Source organism: Sorex fumeus, unplaced genomic scaffold (genome assembly GCF_029834395.1).
Source record: "Sorex fumeus unplaced genomic scaffold, SorFum_2.1 ptg000034l, whole genome shotgun sequence".
Taxonomy (NCBI): Eukaryota; Metazoa; Chordata; class Mammalia; order Eulipotyphla; family Soricidae; genus Sorex; species Sorex fumeus.
In genome coordinates, this window is record NW_026606091.1 from 22,578,818 (window position 1) to 22,599,105 (window position 20,288).

The following is a 20,288-nucleotide window of genomic DNA, read 5'->3' on the forward strand; positions in this document are numbered from 1 at the left end:
GTCCAGTTTATTCCTAAATCAAAGAGCCCCAAATGTACAATGTTTGGGAAGAAAAAGACACATATCTAAGAGTTAACTTTATTGAAGATACTTTTCCAAGAAATATATTTAGTAAAGATGATATGGGGGCAACAAATCCGGAGCTGACAGCCTTTGAAATTCTTAAATCTTCAGTGATGTTGGTCAGGAAATTCTCTCATTGGTGGAATCACTTCTCCAGTCTCCAAAATTGTATCACCCTAGGAAAATAAAGCATGCATTAGAAAGATCTTGCCTATATTAGTGACAGTTTGGCTTGGTCATATCTCATATCTAGCTCAGCTCTGAGACTTACACCTTTCTGGAGCAGAGGAGGATCACATCTGATGATACTCAGGAGTCACATTCCCACTGGTGCTGGGGAGTGAATGGGCTTCCTATCATATTCTCAGACCTTTGAACTATCTCCCCAGTTCCTCACACACACACTTTAAAAGAAACATACAAAATAGCTCTCTGAAGATGAGCAACCCAACATTCAAAATCTTAAATGAAAAAGGGAAGTCTTGCTCAAAGTGACCAGACATGAAAGTTGTCTACAAAATGAAAGAGGACTCATCTTTATTCTGCATAGCTCTAAGGACTAGGAGAAGCCCTAGTAAGCAAGAAGCTGCACAGAAAAACTGTTAGTTCAGCGTAAGGAAGTAATTACTCACAGCAACTAATTTCTTATGCATTGTCCAGCTTACTGTTTAGCCAAGATGTTACAAGACTAGGGCTGGAGCAATAGCACAGCGGGTAGGGCGTTTGCCTTGCACGCGGGCGACCCAGGTTCAATTCCCAGCATCCCATATGGTCCCCTGAGCACCGTCAGGAGTAACTCCTGTGCATCACCAGGTGTGACCCCCCCCCCCCAAAAAAAAGATGTTACAAGACAAAATGCAGATGTGAGCTGGGGGTCTGGTTCACTTATCTCCTAATCTAGATGTGTAGTAGAAAGGATATAGACTTTGGAGTCAAGACCAAGTGATGAAAATCCTGAACCACCACTTAACAAATGATAATTTTAGATAAATTACTTGGCTTTAGCTCAATCGTTGTTCATCAATTTGCTCGAGCGGGCATCACTGACGTCTCCATTGTGAAAATTGTTGTTACTGTTTTTGGCATTATCAATACACCACTGGGGAGCTTGCCAGGCTCTGCCATGTGGGCGGGATACTCTTGGTAGCTTGCCCGGCTCTCTGAGAGAGGCAGAGGAATCGAAATGGGTCGGCCCTGTGCAAGGCAAATGCTCTACTTGCTGTGCTATCACTTCGCCACAACCCTAACTATGTACATTAGAATTAAAATTACCAAAAGTGGTAATTTTAGACAAATTACTTAGCTCTAGCTCTTGTGCTTAAAATGCAGGTTCTGTTGCCTAACTGTGTACATTAGAATTATCTCTGTCCTCACCGCTGCCAGCCCCTAACCTGGTATAGCCCAAGACTGATCTGATGAAGAAATGAACTTTTGTTATATTCTAAACAGAATATGTTGGGGGGGGCGGTAATAATTTGTCATCACAGCTGGTATGATCCCCTAAAACAGAAAAATTCATGCCTTGAGCTTGTACTAATGCTGAACTGAACCTAAATTAAACTGTACTGGTTTAGCATTCTGGCAGTAAGGATGCTGGCTGAAGGCCAAACATGGAAAGGACAGTAATGACTTGGAAGCAGATTGTCAATTGAACATGTGTGAGATTCTAAAATTAGCTAGAAACTCGTAAAAAAGTGTTTTTGTATAATATTTTGATTACTACTGGCTGCCTTGGGAGTGAACTTTAAGAAATATAACCACAAGGTTGGAGAGACAAAAGAATTTAAGGTGCCTGTTTTGTATATACCTGGATCACTCCGAGCACTGTCAGGAGTGATCCTTGAGCACTGCCAAGTCTGGTCAAAAAAAAAAAAAAAACAACCATGATCACAGGTAGGAAGTATTGATTTGAGAATTAAAATGGAGTTAACAAAAAAAACTCAAGACCACTGAAAGGACTATTCACTAGAGCAAATCAAATTGCTTCTGAATCTAAACTAAGAGTTATCATTGAAGAGATTCTGAAAAACAGAAGCTCAAAATACAGTAAACAGGTAGCAGCCCTATGGTAGAGATCACACTAAAGTGAAAATAGCCTTTGAACCAGTTCTGATTCAAATGTCTCCAGAAGTTGAAGGGGGCATGAAGACATATCTAACTTGGTGACTATGAAGAAAAACAGATAAAGCATATGAGACTGACTAGAAACAATAGATTTTTCTTGAATATTTTTTTTCCATGCCCACTAAATATTGTCTGAACTAGATTGTTAAATGAAACAATCATTTGTGCTTGAGCGTAAAAAAACCTCTAGGACCTAACCTGTGAGGAAAAGGCAGTTTTTGATGGCTCTGCAGCCCAAAGAGCGCATGCGTCCCATGATTTATTTTAGGCAGTTACTAGGTCTAAATGGAGAAAAAGAACCTTCCAGACAGAACCAGGGGCCAATGAACAAAGGTGGTATATTGCAGAAAACAAAATCAGTGTCCATTCAAATAACTTTCCATACGCCGTTAGGAATCTTCACAATACTATACCACTAAGATTTCAACCTTGCTAAGAGCCCATTAGTCCTAACACTGCCTGAACTCCAGCAATGAATGACTGATATTTCTAACTTGCTTTTTAATACTTGGGCTGGAGCGATAGCACAGCGGGTAGGGCGTTCGCCTTACAAGCGGCCAACATGGCCGACCCGAGTTCGACTCCTCCACCCCTCTCGGAGAGCCCGGCAAGCTACCGAGAGTATTCGATATGCCAGACACAGTAACAACAAAGTCTCCAATGGAGACGTTACTGGGCCCGCTCGAGCAAATCGACGATCAACGGGAGGGCCTTTTACCTTTACCTTTTAATTAGCCCATTGATCCTCAAAATTTTTTAAGTAATAACCAAAATCCTGAGATATTACTATCACCTGGATATCTTGGATTTGGGGCTGGTTGCAATGATGGAATGGAATTTCAGTGGTTTTTCCTGAGGGAGAGAATTGATTGTGCTATATTTGGGGGGAGAAGGAAGCAAAGAGTTATTTGGTGAAAGGACTTGTAACATGGAGGACTATGGCTAGGATTAGGAAATAGTTTATAGATACATTGGGGGAAAGGGAGAGAAGAGGTGGAGACGAGAAAAGAGAAGAGGAAAGGACAGAGGAGAGACATGTTAAAAATATCAGGACAGTGCTGGAACGATAGTACAACGGGTAGTGCCTTGCACGTGGCTGACCCCAGTTCCACCCCAGCATCCCATATGGTCTGTAATTCATGAGTGCAGAGCCATGAGCCTTAGCATCACTGGATGTGTCCCCAAAACACTCTCTCTCTTTCTCTCTGTATAAATATTTATATAAACTATAATATAAATATTTTATGTTTTTTTGGCCACACCTGGCGGTGCTCAGAGCTTATTCTTGGCTCTGTATTCAGGGATCACCTCTGGAGGGCTTGGGGGACCATGTGGGATTCTGGTGATCAAATCCAGTTGTCAGCCCTATGCAAGGCAAATGCCCTAGTTACTTCACTATTGCTCCGGACTTGATGTAAAATATTTTCAAGTTTAGACCTTGAGGTCATCCCCTGTGATATCCAGCCCTTTCCCCAATAGCATGATCTTGGAAGCCCTATACTGGACATAGTATAAAGTAAGACAGATAACTTGATGCACAGTAGTTTGTAAGGTGAATATAAAATACACCTTGGTTTCGTTAAGCCACTGAGCTTGGGATTTGTTACTGCAGATTATCCTGTCTAATATATGTACAAAAGAACATTCTTTAGGTCCTTAGTCTCAGAGGTCAATGGAACAGAAACATGAGAGATTAGCATAAACAATACAAGCAGGAGAAATGCTGTAGAATCACTGTGATCTGAAGACAGCCCTCCTTTCCCTTTCAATAATGATGGCAAAATAAATAATAAACATATAAATGATTCACCAACTGGTGATACTATTAAGGTAATGACCTATTTTGAGGTTACTTAGACACTGGCACAACTGATTGGATATAAGGAACCATAGAAGAAATCCTCTACTAGATAGGAGAAGGATTAAGGCACTTGTTCTATACGTGGCTGACCCTGGTTCCATCCCTGGCACCACACAGGAGTGATCCTTGAGCACAGAGCCAGGAGTAAGCCCTGAGCACTTCTGGACATTCTCCAGACAGCTCCCTCTCCTCTAGCCACCTACCCATCCAGCTCCTCTATTTCCTAGAGCAGAGTTTCAACTCAGAAGGGTTAGCAAATTTTGAGGGCTCTCCCTAAAATTCTCTTTGGTTGCAGTAGACAAAAGATTATTGTGACCACCATCTGATTACAGCAAGAATCAACTCTTTTAAGTTTTAAGACTTAAGAGATTAATAGTATCTGTGACTAGAAATTGGACAAGAACCTACCGTTTACTTTACTAAATTAGACAATTAGCTTACAACCAGTGAAAAATATCAGCCGACCACTGAGTAATCTTTTAATATGTTAGAGTTCTGGAATGCCATGGTGAAATTTATGCCTCATGAATTCTGGGTTTGATCCCTGGCACTCTCAATGCCCCCTGCCCATCCCCAGACTCATTCTGGATTCAGACAATGGCTTACCATATTCATAATGTAAAACTTAATTAAGGCACACATAATTAACCTTAAATTCAATGTCAGGAGACTTTAAATTCAAATAAATTCAAATAGACCTTAAATTTCAAAGTCAATTTTATAAATGAAGCAAATGCCATAGAAAACGATAGCTTGGAAATAACAGAGGATTTCAGATTCTGTTGCCACTGCTTGGGTCTCGTATCTTAAGTTTTTAAATTTATATAAAATAGCCATCAGTGAAAGGCTTCAATCTACTTTAGAATCACAAAGGTGATAGAACAAGTATTACAGCGAGGTTAAAGAGAAATGTTTGCCTTCTGTTGTTAATTGCTACTGCTACCTCACACTACCACACAATTGCCACCTACCCCCTACTTAAAAGAACAGTACAAAACAGACACAAAAACTACTGACAAGGGGAAAATAACACTTTTTTCTTTTCTTTTTTTTTTAAATGATCACTTGGAGAAGGAAAGGAAAGAAAAATGAGATGTTTTAAAGACTTACTGGGAATATTCTGGGTTTCCTTTCAACGATGGCATATGGTTTTGTCTGCAACAAAAGTAATGCTTAGTTAATTATGATTTTAGAGTTTGTTCTAAAAATAGACCATAACATGTTTTTTTGAGGGGGACCAAATCCTGAGCCTCATATATGTGAGGTATGAGTTTGACCACTAAACTACATTCTTGTTGCCATAATTCTTTTTTATTTATTTATTTATTTAAAAAATTTTAAATTTTATAAAGTAGTTCACAATATTTGATTACATTTACTATTCAAACACCAATCCCACCACCATAATTTGGATGTTTCCATTCCAAACCCCAATCCCTGCCTCAAAGCAGAACCAAAATAATATACTTTGTATTGCTTGTTATGAAAACTGCAGAAAATGCTACAAAAGAGTATCCTTAGAGGAAAGAGTGTGAAAATTGTTGTATTTCACCCAGGGGTCATTAAGCCTTTCTATAAGAGATCATTAACATGTTATTAAAGGTTGAGCCTTGTGTGCTTTTGTATATATATATGTATATATATATTATATATATATGTATATAATATATATCTGTAAAAAAAATATTTCCCTTTAAGATTGGTTGCCTCCGACTTTGAACCCCATCAAATGTTGTGTGGCACTCTTGGAGTATGGGTTAAAGTGGGAGCTTGAACTTGATCTAGTGATATTATCTGTCTAGACCCATCCCAAGTTTCTAACCAAGCCCTCAGACTCTCACCAACTATTGACTCAAGATCCCCTCTCAACTACCAGACACCTCAAATTTAACCAGGACCAACTCAGTAAAGTGAGTTACTCCAAACTGCTTCCTCTCTCACAATAAATGGCACTTTCTTTCCCCGTTACAAAGGCAAAATCTTAAGTCCCCAGCAGATATACTTGGTTCTACGTGAGCTAATTTCCTGGACTAAATTGCTTCTCATCAGCTCTCATACTATAACCCTTGCCCAAGCACCACCATAGGCTTCAAACCGTCCACAGCTCTAATTTCCACACTGGAGGCAGAGAAGAAAGTCTTTTTTTTTTTCTTTTTGGGTCACACCCAGCAATGCTCAGGGGTTACTCCTGGCTCTGCACTCAGGAATCACTCCTGGCAGTGCTTGGGAGACCATATGGAATGCTGGGGATCGAACCCAGGTCTACCGTGTGCAAGACAAATGCCCTACCCGCTGTGCTATCTCTCTGGCCCTAGAAAGTCTTTTAAGATGCACGCCATTCCTCTTCTCGAAGTCTCACAATTCTTAGAGAAAGATTCAGTCCTTATGATTTTTAAGACCCTCCACTTTACCCTACATGTCAATGTTTTTTGTACTTCTAAATACACCATTTTATCAAATTACCTGTTTAAAAATTAAGAACTTCCTACTGCCTACTTCATATAACTCAATTCCTCTGGCTTAAGGTCAAAGCATCCCAATATTTGGTGCCTGTCTACCATGGCAACAAACCATGGTCACTCCTAATTCATCTAATGGATTAGTTACTCTCCTCCACAATCTACCCAAAATGTATCTATAATTCTCAAATGGTAACTTTTCCAATTTTATCATTCCTTGCCATTTATTGCTTAACAACTTAATGTATAAAATATCTTTTTTCTTTGACCCTATAATTCTATCAATATGAATGCAGGATTTGCATTTTATTCTTTCTTTGACATTAGTTGATACTTATGTGATATATCCCACAGGGAGTCCTTTCAAATTGATTCTATTTCCCTTTGCTGTGTCTCCATTAAGTACTCCTTTCCTTTCTGGCACCACAACACGCCTCACGTTTCTGTACTTGTCCTGTCACAGTCATGGAATGAGCCAATTCTCTAAGGGGCTCTGGATTTTCTCAGTTGGAGAAACACATGAGAAAATAAGCTGTTGGAGGTGCTAGCTGCAATGGGGTAGCACTCACTCTCCTGGGACTTCTCGGGGAACAGATCCTCAGCTGGCCCAGATCCTTCTCCTTCCAGACCTGACAACTTCCTACTCAAGAGGCTGCAGCTTCTACTCTCTAACTCCCATCTACCCCCTTTCTCACCAGCCAGCTGCTCAGTATCAGGTGCTGACAGTGGCCAAGCAGCTCCTCCTCTTTCTGGGTCATAATATTCCAGGCCAGGCAGCCCCCACCACGCCCCTCCCAGTGCAACTTTCCTCAGTCAGTCTAGGATCCCACACTCTTTGCCAGACTAGTCCTGGCACTTACAATAGTAGTTCAAGTTTGGGAGCACCTTAAGTTTCTAAAGAACTGATTTTTTTTTTCTTAAGACAGAATCAAGGAAACAGAAATGGGATGAAGACAAAGGTCATGTTTTCCATTATGAAGTTTTTTATATCACATCTATGCTCAAAAATGAACAAACCCTTTTCTCCCTCCATAGGAATCTAGGTTTACACTAGTATCACTGGGTCAAACAGAATTTGATCACTAAAACTCTTGTTTTGAGAAAATATATTTCAAATTATAAGCAAACAACATGGAGATTAAAAACCATACTTCATTTCCTGTTTCAATGAACATCTTACTGAAAAGGCTTAAAATGCCTTTGGAATCAAATCACCTGTTGGTGGCCAAGCAAGATAAGGCTTTGTATTACTGTTGTTAGAGAATTATTAGGAAATGATTCTGTACAACATAATTATTTTATTTAAAGTCCACACATTTAACATTTACTTACCCTGACATGATATTTCAGATAATAGTGAATAATCCATGCAGGAATAAGTACGTGAGTAAAAGCAAAGACACTGTGTCGGTATGTCTTATAGATCTAGGGAAAAAAACAGTATAAATAACCCAGTTTATGTTGGTTGTCGGAAAAAAAAGCTTCAATTATACAACAATGTCAATGTGAGATCTCAAATGCTACACATTTCCTTACCGTCTATAGCTAACTTCACCCTCCTATTATTTTTTTTATTAAATATAGGGCCTGGGGGTCAGAAATGGCTTAAAGCATGTTTTGCATGAGATAGCCAAGTATAATGCCTGGCACCACATGGATCCCTCTGAGAATCATCAGGAGAGACTTCCAAGCCAATATGGGCTCAAAACCAAATAACCAAATGTGCATGTAGTATAGATATATTTAGAGAAAGTGGAAGGAGGGAGAGAGTCTGATTAGGAACATTTATTTATTTGGGGGACATGGGGGCCACACCTGGTGATGATCGGGGTAACTCCTAGTTCTGCATTCAAAAATCACTCCTGGCAGTACTCAGGGAACCATATGAGATGCTGGAGATTGAATATGGATCAGCTGTGTGCAAGGCACCCCACACCCCACCTGCACTACTATGTATGGTTCTGGCCCCTGCAATTAATGAGTTTTGTATCTCCCAAGACTACTGTAAAGCAGTTGTAAATACATTTTAGTTTCATTTTGTTTTTTTGGGGCCACATCTGACAATGCTCAGGGTAACTCCTGGCTCTGTGCTCAGGGCTCACTCTGGGCAGTACCAGGATCCGCAGCCTGTAAGGCAAGTGCCTCACCCATTGTTCTGTCTCTCCAGCTCCTATATATTTTAAAAACAAAACTTCAAACTATGGTTTATTAAAGCTAAAGCATGGTATTAAAATATAATTATTTCAATTGACTTAACCAGAGTAATCATATCTATAAAACTTTTCAGGAAAAGCCACCTCCTTGATTTACCAATTTTTAACAGCTACAATCAACATCACTTGCATCATTCGATATGGAAGGCAGCCAGTCCCGAACATAACAAAGTTGAAAAAAGAATATGCTACGTATTGGGGGAGGGGTGTTTCAGACTCACTATTTTAATAGGAGTGAGGCCAAAGAACTAAACACAGTAATCAGTTTCATCTAAACACATCTTTCAGGGGAAGATAATAAATGTTATAAAGGACAAAATCAACTCAAAGTAACAGAAGATGAATTTGAAAATTATTTACTTCTTGAATAATGGCTGATTTGCGGGATGTCAACCTGCAACTAGTGGCTGTGAAATTTAGGTAATCTAAAGTTTACTCGATGATATAAAGGTGGGGAGGGTTGAAGTAGTTTGATTTGATCATCATAAGTACTCTCACTTTCTTTAAAAAAATGCACTGATTCTATCTACCAAACTTGTGTTAACAGTAAAAACAAAAAGAAAACCAGAGAATAAACAGTCTAGATACACACAGATTTTAGTGACTGACTGAATTCAATTCCTGGGTCTGTGACCAAATGAACTAGCACATGTGAAACCCTCTGTAAAGTTCCAGGTACAAAGCAAGGGCACAAGTCCTATAATTAGTATTACCATTCTTGGTAACTGGAGTCATTAATAATTAAGAACAACTCTAAGAGCCTGAGAGATAGGGGAGGGGTTAGGTTCTTGTCTTGCACGAAACTGGACCCCTGTTTGATCCTCGGCACCCATATGATCCCCTGAACCGTGCCAGGTGTGATCCTTGAGCATTACCGGTGAGCCCCTCTGCTCCCCTGCTGTGTTCCTCCCTCACAAGGATGTCACTTACTGAACAGCCTCAAGAAATCGTTCGGGATCCCTGGCACCAACATCACCCTAGTGTGAGTGATATTCTGCAAAGCTGTGAAATGACATTCTTAAAAGAAACGAGAGTGCTGGTATTTGAAGAAAGGAAGCTCTTGGCAAACGTTGTATGCCAAGAGGACCTTGGGTTTCGGGCAGAGTTAAGGCTCGCTCGCTGTGACTCCCGGTAGTTGTACGCGGTTCCAGCTGGTCTTTAACCTCCAACTTCAGAGTTGTAACCATTTAATAAATCACGAAATGTCAACTCCGATGAATCTTTGCCTGTCGGCCTGGGAGAACACCCTCATGGCCAAAAGCGAATTAAACGCCGCAACATCCCGCAAAACCTAAGCAAAGACTGACGGCTCGCCTCCCCGCCCGGGACTCTGGCGACAAGGTGGAAACCGATTCTCCCTTGGTGGGGGAACCGTTGGCACTTGAGGGCACAGCACAACGACAGCCCGGAGTGTCCCGGGTGTGCGTGGGGGGCGTTGGGGGCCCGACACTCACCACGTTCTTCCAGGGGGCCTGGTCGTGCAAAAATTTATTCCAAAACGATTCCACCGGCCCCACCTTCTGCGGGGGTAGCACCGGCTCCCGCGCGCTCAGTTCCTGGTCCTTCAGCCATCGCCTTCGCAGCTCTCGCAGCTGCTGCAGCCGCAGCTTCTCGTCGGGCGTATACCCGGACATGTCTCCGCGGGCAGCCCAGCAACAAGGACACGGCGCGCCCCACCTCCGGGGACGACGCACGATCCCGCTCGCAGAGCGACCTTGCTAGGACTCCGGGAAGCGGCGCGCGGCGATGACGTTACGCCGCTGTAGCCTCCGCCAATGGCCGAGCGGCGGGCGGGCATGCGCAGAGCGCTGCGTTGCGGTGCCCCGGCCCGCCTTAGGGCAGTGGGTGGGAGGGGAATTTAATTATGGCTTTAAAGGGCGAGTGACAGATTTTTTTTTTTTTTTTTTTTTTTTTAAAGCGTGAGCGGGCAGAGAACTGGAGAGTCTGATAAGAAGCGGGAGTGCAGCAAGTTGGCAAGACAAGGATACAGGATGCAATGGGTGGGCTGTCCAGGGGGCGGAATTCCTCCGCAGCCTCCCCTCCTTGGAACTCCTCTCCCCGTGACCTCGATCGAGCCTTGGTCCCCGTCCCATCCGAGTTCAAATCGGAGTTGGGTCAGTGACCCGTAGAGGGTGACCTTGAGCAGCAGCTCCATCAGTTTCGCGGAAATCACGGACAGCCTGGGACCTGGGAGCGTTAGACGCATCCACGATTCGACCCAGCAATTCCACTTCTAGGGCTTGGTCCTGAAGTCCTAGAGGTGGAGAAGTGGAAGGGAATGTCCATGACCCTTTGGTGCAGGGCTGTCAGTTATCCTAAACTGCCTCAGTGCCGCAGGGCATGGAGAAATTGAAGTCCCATCCGGCTATGCAGCGCAGAGGCAGTTGTGAAAAGTGAGTTAGTCAGTCAAGAGAGGCTAGGGCTGGCCTAGGGCTTCAGGCTCATGCCTTCACTGCTGCCTCCTCCACTTACCCTCCCCCCTCCAAAAAAAGCTAGATTTCACTTTCAACAACATGCCATTCACAGAAAAAAGGTAGAAAGGATGCATCAGGAAGCATTAGAAGTGGTGGACCTGTTTATCAAGTTGTGTATATTGAATGGGTGCAGTTTTCAATATATATATTCATTACACCCCAAATAACACCCTGTTAAAGGTGATTAGAGGCTGCCACACGCCTGGCAAGCTAACCCCCTATATGCCAAAAATAATAACAATGGTCCTCATTCCCCTGACCCTGAAAGAGCCCCTGATATGCCATTGGGCTACACTAGCATGTGACAGGGACAATGGAGCCGTTACTGGCACCTGCTCGAGCAAATCGATGAACAACGATGACGGTGATGCAGTGCGATACCCCAAATACAGATAAGCTTTTTGCTTTTTGTTGTATTCTTGATGAAGAGGGGGTTGCATACCCAGCAGAGCTCAGGATCTACTCTACTCTGCTAGAGTCCTCCTTGCCCGTGCTCGGGACTATGGTGCTGCATGGAACCTGGGCCTTCTGTATGCAAAGCCTCTGGTGAACTATCTCCCTGCATGGTGAGACCTTTTTTTGGCTTTTGTTGTTTTAAAGTTATAAATGTTAGGAAGTTCTACATATACAACCTGGAGTGATCTCCATAATAAATTGCTATAACTAAGAATATACTGGAAAAAACTAATTGGATAGATGTATATATGCCATTTAAACAAAAGATAATAGAGATAATATACATCATAAAAATGTGAATATCATACAGATGTATATTATATATCATAAATGTATGAATGCCAGTATGCACAAACATATATATTTGCTTATACTTTTAAAATAAAGCATTAGGGGCTGGAGCAATAGCACAGCAAGTAAGGCGTTTGCCTTGCATGTGGCCAACCCGGGTTCGATTCCCAGCATCCCATATGGTCCCCTGAGCACCGCCAGAGGTGATTCCTGAGCGCAGAGCCAGGAGTAAGCCCTGTGCATTGCTGGGTGTGACCCAAAAAGCAAAAGAATAAAAATAAAATAAAATAAAACATTATTTTCCACTCCCCACTAATTGCCATTTTCCTAAAGGGCTTCTGGAGCAGCAGTTCTCAAACAATTGCCCCCAAATCTATTTCAACCTTTCAAAATTGTTGAGAACCCTAAGGGTTTCTATGTGGACGATTTCATTTTTCATTTCATTTCATCATCCTGTTATTCGTCGATTGCCTTGAGCAGACCCCAGTAACGTCTCTTTCATCCTAACCCTGAGATTATATTCAAGGCTCTTTAGGAGAATAAGACCCATCATTGTTACTGGTATTTGGCATATTTGGTACGCCACGGGGAGTTTGCCAGACTCTGCCCTGTGGGCAGGCTACATTCGATAGCCTGCAAGTTTGTCCAAAGTAGGAATGAGATGATAAGATGTCATAAAAGGTGTCCTGATAAGATGTCTGGTTCCGGGAGCTAGATTTTATAGTCTCTGAGTCTTGGCCGCTGATGGGATTACACGGCGCCAGGGGGCCAGGTGGTGGGTGTGACCCCCGCCTACTGGAATTTGGAGGATCTGGGTGGAGGATGCTCGACTCCAATCCGAGTAGGCTGGGAGATCTCGGCCCCGGAACCCGCGTGGATTTGTCCCTCTGCCAGTACCTTCATGTGTGCGGAGAGTGGTCTCAGCATGGTGGTGGCTGGTCCTGGAGGTCTTCGGCTGCCGGAGCCCTGATCGGGGCTATATCTGGATGATAGCAGATTTCAAAACAATAAGTAGCATTCATAAAAATATTTGCTGACAAATGTGTCTTTGTTTTACCTTTTTTTGTAACTCTTTTTGTTTGGTTTTATAAATGATGTAAAAATTCTTATAACGATTTCCGTGTTCCGTTATAGTATCACTATATTACATAATACCATACAGACTTTGGGAAACCACACACGTGTGAAAAAATAATAGAGCAAATAACATTTTTAATATGAATATAATTTTGACCTCATAACCCCATGAAAAGATCATCAGAATTCCCACCAGAAACTAGATAATACTTTGAAGAATAGTTACCCAGTGACATAGCTAAATTTCAGTTCAAAGTCAGAAATACAAAATCCTGGAATATCTTATCAGGGAGTTTAACAAAGTTATGTGAAACGGGTTCAGGCGTCAACATGAATAAACTTCCCTCAGCCAACGAGTATAACTTAAGTGAAATGAAGTATTAAGTGCACCCACATATAATAATCATTTAAGCAAAACTTCATTGATCTCTTTGGTAATAGGGAAACATTTTTTTTTAATTTTGAGAAGCGATAAGCAAAGGAAAAATCAAGTATTTTTTTCCTCACCTTCTTATACAAACTGTCATTGTAAAATTAAATGACAAAGGAAATTTCTTTAAAGAAACATGAAGGAATGACGAATGGGATCACAGAATTAGAATAGGCAGTTTTGCAACCATTGATTCATAAATGGCTCAATGCTGTGACCACTAGCTACTGAAATCTCGAAAAGTGAACATTTGCGCCATCTGGTGGAAGACTGCTTCACTACCTGTGATGTGGCATTGCCAAATTCAAAACAAAATATAAGTTTGAACAAGTCCCAAGATGTAACGATTCCTCTAAGAAAAGCACAGAGGAAAGTGGAAGTCCTTATTACACAGCAATATAATATATTAAAAAATTAGATTGTGGAAACTGCAGACAAATGACTGGATCTTCAATAAAAAATATCAAGGAGTAAAATAGTGAAAAAAAAAGGTGGTGTGGAGGAGAAGGGAAAATTCACCATAACAATAAGAAAACAAACCAACAGGAGTAATAGTACAGGGGTTAAAGCATACACCTTATATACTGCTGACCTGGATTTAATCCCCAGCACCACATGGTCCCTTGATTGAGCAAGTGATCCCACAAGTGATTCAGGAAATTCTTGGCATGGGGCCAAGTAGCATCATATCCTCGGGCCTTCACACTGAACTGCAGGTCCACCTCCTGAAGCCTGATAGGGATACCTCCTCCTCCCTCCCCCCAAAAATTTTAATTTGCCAAAGATGTAAACAGAAATCTTACCAAGGAAGAAACACAGGTGACAAATAAGCATATGAATAGATGCTCCATATTAAATATTAACAAGAACCAAATGCCAAACAAAAACCAAATGCCACCATGTCCTTATTAAATTGTCAAAATCCAAAACACTGACGATACCAAATGTTGACACGTGTGGAGAGCAACAGGTACTCATACACTGCTGATAAGAAAGCAAATGGCTCAGGCATTTTGAAAGACTGGCAGTTTCTTCTTTCTTTTTCTCCCTCTCAATCTTGAGACAGGCAGTTTCTTACAATATGAACATCCTCTTATCCATCACCCAACCCAGAAATTTTTTTCTTTGGTATTTACTTCTGGGAGCTAGAAACTTATGGCCATTAAAAATATGCACTTGGGGCTGGAGCGATAGCACAGCGGGTAGGGCTTTTGCCTTGCCTTGCACGCAGCCGGCAGCCGACCCGGGTTTGATTTCCAGCATCCCACGGCATCCCACGGCCAGGAGTAATTCCTGAGTACATGAACCAGGAGTAACTCTTGAGCATCGCCGGTTGTGACCCCCCCAAAATAAAATAAAAACAAAATAAAAATCTGCACTTGAATGTTTATGGCTACTTAAATCATAATTTTGAAATATCAAAAGCAATCAGAAGTAATGGATAAACTATTCTACATCCAAATGATGAAATGCTACTCAGTGCTAAAAAAAACTAAAACCATTAAGAGACAAGGAGAAAACCTAAATGCATATTCCTGAGTGAAAGAAACCAATCTGATGTTTGCATCCAAGTGTGTGACATTCTGGAAAACACAAAACTGTAGACACAACAGAAAAATTAGTGGTTATTAGAAGTGGTGGTGGTGGGAAGATAAATAAGCTGATAACAGGATTTTTTGAATTGTGAAAAGTCTGTGTGCTATTGTAATTATGCATATAAATGCATATAAATTATTATATATTTCCTCTAGCACCAAATTTATCTACTCAAACTTTAGGTAAATACGGACTTTGGGTGATTATGGTGTTCATTCTTTTCTTTTGTTGGCTTATTTGTTTTACAAGTGTACTATTATCCTAGGCTAGGGCACAGCGGGTAGGGCGTTTGCCTTTCACGCCAGGTTAGATTCCTCCGCCCCTCTCGAGAGCCTGGCAAGCTACCGAGAGTATCTCACCCGCACGGCAAAGCCTGGCAAACACAGTAACAAGAAGTCTCACAATGGAGATGTTACTGGGCCTGCTCCAGCAAATTGATGAACAAAGGGAGGACAGTGCTGCTATTATGCTAAGTGATGTTGGTAATGGAATAGGTTATATATTTGTGAAACCACACATTATATGGAAGTGCTCTGTTTTTCTCTCCATTTTATTATAAACCGAGAACTGCTCTTAGAAATTATACTGGGTCCAGAGAGAGAGAGTACAGCGAGTGAGGCATTTTCCTTGCATGTCTGATCCCCTGCACCCCATATGGTCCCTTGAGCCTCTCTATGAGTGATTCCTGTGTGCAGATCCAAGTGTAAGTCCTGAACACCACTGTGTATGGCCAAGAAAGGGAAAAAAACCCACCAAAAATCTGTATAACAAGGAAAAGACAATGAAGGAAAGCTAAATACTGTCTTCATCTTTCACAGCATTGAGGTGTTATTGTTAAGTTTTGTATGTAAAAAAGTTGCTTTTATGGTTTTAAAGCCAAGTTCTTATAATTCAGAAATACCTTCTGAGAGACTGGAGTGACAGTACTTCAGGGAGAGTGTTTGCCTTGCATGTGATCGACCCAGATTCTATTCCCAGAATTTCATATGGTCCCTTGAGCACAGAGCCAGGAGTAACTGCCAGGAGTGACCCTAAATGCAGAATCAGGAGTAAGCCCTGAGAATAGCCAGGTGTGTCTCCCCACTCCCCACAAAAAAAATAAATAACAATGTTCTAAAATGTTTACAGACAAAAGATTATGATGTCTTTAAATTTACTTCAACACAGTAAATAATGGAGAGTGTGGAAAGAGGTCTAGGGGGATATAAGATTGGTAATGAGTTGGTAATTAAGCTGTTTGATAGGTAAGAGGTAAATTTTATTCCTCTCATATTTTAGGGGCGGGGGGTTCTCCATATTCTACAGTGCTCATTTCTATACTCATTTCTGTGCTCAGGGTGGTGCCCAGCTGTCTCCCTAGGCCTAATTTATATGTATTCTAAATTCTCCCAAATAAAAAGTTTTCAATAGATTTATGGTTTGAAGTAGTAAGATAACGGCCCATTAATGTTATTATTAATCTTTATTCTGTTTTGTAGCACCTTTACTTTTGACTAAAATTCTGCAGCCTACTTAGACTCTCGGTAGCTTGCCAGCGGGTAGGGCGTTTGCCTTGCACGCAGCCAACATGGCCGACCCGAGTTCGATTCCTCCGCCCCTCTCGGAGAGCCCGGCAAGCTGCCGAGAGTATCTCGCCTGCACAGCAGAGCCTGGCAAGCTACCCGTGACGTATTCAATATGCCAAACACAGTAACAACAAAGTCTCCAATGGAGACGTTACTGGGCCCGCTCGAGAAAATCGATGAACAACAGGAGGACACTACTTAGACTCTACCTGCATTGAACTCTGTTATGATGAGATAGAAACCACTATCTTGAGAGTAAGTCCCTGGATAATTCATTGTTCCTAAAGAAGTGCTCTTTGGTTTTCAGCAAGTCAGTTGATATATTAAATAATATTTCATTTGTAAATCAAGTTAAAAAGAACTCCCAGTTCGTTGAATTTGTAACATTCACTCTAACTTGCCCTGGAAAACCACTCTACTTTCTCCACTTTCCATCACTACCACCATCACATTCAGAAGTAAAAGAAAAAGAAAGTCAACAGTACTGGAAATTATGGTTTTTAGTAAATAATACCACTAGATACTGCCAGCCATATCCATTCGCTTCCAACTTAGTATAGTTCTGAAATAGACAAAAGAGAGTTGAGTGAAAATTAAACAGTTGAAGCTGGATTGATAGTGTAGTGGATAGGGTTGTTTTCCTTGCATGCAGTCCACCCAGGCTCGACCCCCAGCATCCCACATGGTCTCCCAAGCACTGCCAGACATAATTTTTGAGCACAAAACCAAGAGTAACCCCTGAGCACTGCTGAGTGTGCCCAATAAATAAATAAATAAAAAGAAATTCTTAAATTTAAAGTCTTAAACTCAGATGGGTTTACAGTACCTGGATAATCACTGAATGTGCCCACAAGAGGGCACTCTAGTTTACTGAAAAATTAGATACAACTAAGTTGGGTTTTATAGTTGATCTTGTTAATGAGTTTGCAACAAATTAAAGTATAGTGGGAAGGGAAATAAAGGGCCTAGAATATTAAGGGAGAGAGTATCCTCTGTCAGTAAATTTAATTCTTTTTTTTTTTTTGCTTTTTGGGTCACACCGGGTCATTACTCCTGGCTCTGCACTCAGGAATTAGTCCTGGCGGTGCTCAGGGGACCATATGGGATACTGGAAATCGAATCCGGATTGTCTGCATGCAAGGCAAATGTTTTACTTGCTGTGCTATCACTCCGGCCCCAGTAAATTTACTTCTTTTTTTATTATTTTAATTTTTGGGTCTCACCCGGGGATGCTCAGGGTTACTGCTGGCTCCGCACTTAGGAATTACTCCTGGTAGTGCTCAGGGGACCATAGGAGGTGCCAGGAATTGAACCCAGGTTGGCCGCATGCAAGGCAAATGCCCTACCCACTGTACTGTTCTGGCCTCATAAACTTATTTCTTTAACTTAGACTCTATTTGATGAACGTTTTTACTTTGACCTATGTTGCTGGTAGTGCTGTGATTATTAGTACTATTGTATGAGTAGTAGTAGTATTAAGAGGTGCTGGGGAACAAACCCAGAGCCTTATTTATGTGAAGCATGAGTTCTGCCATGGAAGTACATTCCTAACTTCCAGGCAGCTTGGTTTGACCCCTTGAAGAGTGCACCAGTAAGGACAGACCCAAGACTTTAATATGAAAGGAGGGGGGGAGTGGGGGCAGCAACAGAACTGTGTGAGGACTTTACATCAGGTTGAAGAGCAACCAGTTATTGAGTTGAGATTCAATATTTCTTTCAGTATGCCTTTATTTTTTTTGGGGGGGGGCTACACTCAGTGATGGCCAGGGGTTACTCCTGGCTCTGCACTCAGGAATTACTCCTGATGGTGCTTGGGGGGACCATATGGGATGCTGGGAATTGAACCCAGGTCGGCTGCGTGCAAGGCAAACGTCCTACCCACTGTGCTATATCTCCACCCCTCAGTATACCTTTATATGGGTACATTTCTAACTTCAGATGGAAATTAAAATACCCTTCTACTCTAAGCATCAGGGTTTAATGAAGTATCCTTCTAAAAATCTAGTGGCTGCAGCTTTTCTTGAATGCAACTGATCTGGTTTGATCCCCCGGAACCACATATGTTTCCCTGAGCCCTGCCAGAAGTGATCCCTGAGCACGGAGTCAAGAGTAAGCCCTGAGCACTGTCAGGTTTGGCCCAACAACCAAAAGCAATTTTTGAAATTTTTAAAAAAGTTGTATAGGTTGGAAAACATAAAGTGGAACAGAATCAACATGTCCAGAAATAAACCCAAACATCATAAACATTTACCGCATGACAAGATATCTAAGATTATAGATATTATAACCTTATCTACTGGGATAAAGCAGTTAAGCCCAAACTTTTCTTAAGTCATTTAAGAGGACAGTTTTCTTTCTTTTTTCCTGTTATTCTCTCACACTTATTTATGAACAACTAATTTTGTCTCTTCCCTCTTTACTTTTATTAAATTTCTCAGATGAAAGTGATGAATTTGGGAGAAATGGAGATAGAATCTGAAATTACAGTTGTTTTCCAGGAAAAATTTTAATATAATAGCACTGTCCTCCCGTTGTTCACTCATTTGCTTGAGCAGGCCCAGTAATATCTCCATCGTGAGACTTGTTGTTACTGTGTTTGGCATATTGAATACATCATGGGTAGCTTGCCTGTCTTTGCTGTGCGGGCAGGTGAGATACTCTCCATAGCTTGCTGAGCTCTCTGAGAGGGCCAGAGGAATCGAACCCGGCTCAGCCAGGCTGGTTCCGCGCAAGGCAAACGCTCTACCACTGTGCTATCACTCCAGCTCTGTTGGCAAAATTTGCCTTTATATTTTACTTAATCTGACAAAAGAGTCTGGGGTTCTTATTAATAGTGAAAAGGAAAAGTGTGTTTAAAAGCTAATTATAATTTATTATTAAAGGCCTCTATCTTCTGCTAATGTTTCAGGAATAATATTTTATTTCTTTGCTGCTTATATGTTATCTTTGGTTTCCACCCTCCTGCTTTGAAGGATTGATGGGTTTCTGTGATGAGTGATGGGAACATTTCATTAACTTCTTTGATCTCTTTTCAGTATCTGCACATTTCATAAGTATGATGATGCAATGGTCATCATGTGAAAAGTTTATTGATGTAATAGTCATAATCTGGAAACATTATTATTCTCCTGCTCTCTCTCACACACACAAACACATACACACATCTGAATAGATTCTGCCTCCTTCAAATTGTATTATCTATATTATCACTTTTATTATTTTATTATCACTATTAAACTACTATTATTACTTTTTTTAACTAGTAAATTTAAAGTAAGAAACTGTATAACTGCAAGATTTGGTTCCATTGTATAACTGCAAGGTTGGTTCCATTGACTCTCAGGGGGGCCAAATAATCAAGAAATAGGTGGTGGGTGGAAAAAGAGCTCTATTAGACAGCAAGTCAGTAAGCTGTCAGATGGTGGACTCATGTCCTAAACCTCTTTAACCCTAGCTTTTTGAACTTAGTGGCAATCCCATATGGTTCCTGTAACTGAGTTAAAGGGGATGTCTCAAAAAAAATTAAAATTTTGTTTAAAATGAATACATTTACAGCTTATTATCAATAAATAGTTTAGCGATAGCACAGCGGGTAGGGCGTCTGCCTTGCACACAGCCAACATGGCCGACCCGAGTTCGATTCCTCCGCCCCTCTCGGAGAGCCCTGCAAGCTACCGAG

The 20,288-nt window shown here is 41.4% G+C and overlaps 1 protein-coding gene across 1 annotated transcript; it reads right to left on the reverse strand.

The window, feature by feature from the left end:
• Positions 1–64: 64 nt before the first annotated feature.
• Positions 65–10,449, reverse strand: NDUFB6 (NADH:ubiquinone oxidoreductase subunit B6). Its single transcript, XM_056117204.1, has 4 exons — positions 10,175–10,449; positions 7,840–7,932; positions 5,159–5,203; positions 65–239 (listed from the first exon to the last, which is right to left on the reverse strand). Exons 1-4 carry the CDS (start codon positions 10,352–10,354, stop codon positions 171–173), a joined length of 387 nt encoding a protein of 128 aa, XP_055973179.1. The 5' UTR covers positions 10,355–10,449; the 3' UTR covers positions 65–170.
• Positions 10,450–20,288: the final 9,839 nt, after the last annotated feature.

Excerpts from the sequence above, each read along its gene's own strand:
- NDUFB6 (XM_056117204.1), bottom strand. The coding sequence starts at position 10,354 with ATGTCCGGGTATACGCCCGACGAGAAGCTGCGGCTGCAGCAGCTGCGA. Across the intron at positions 7,933-10,174 it reads AGGCCCCCTGGAAGAACGTG|ATCTATAAGACATACCGACA; the intron begins GTGAGTGTCGGG and ends TTTTTTCCCTAG. Across the intron at positions 240-5,158 it reads GGAAACCCAGAATATTCCCA|GGTGATACAATTTTGGAGAC; the intron begins GTAAGTCTTTAA and ends TTATTTTCCTAG.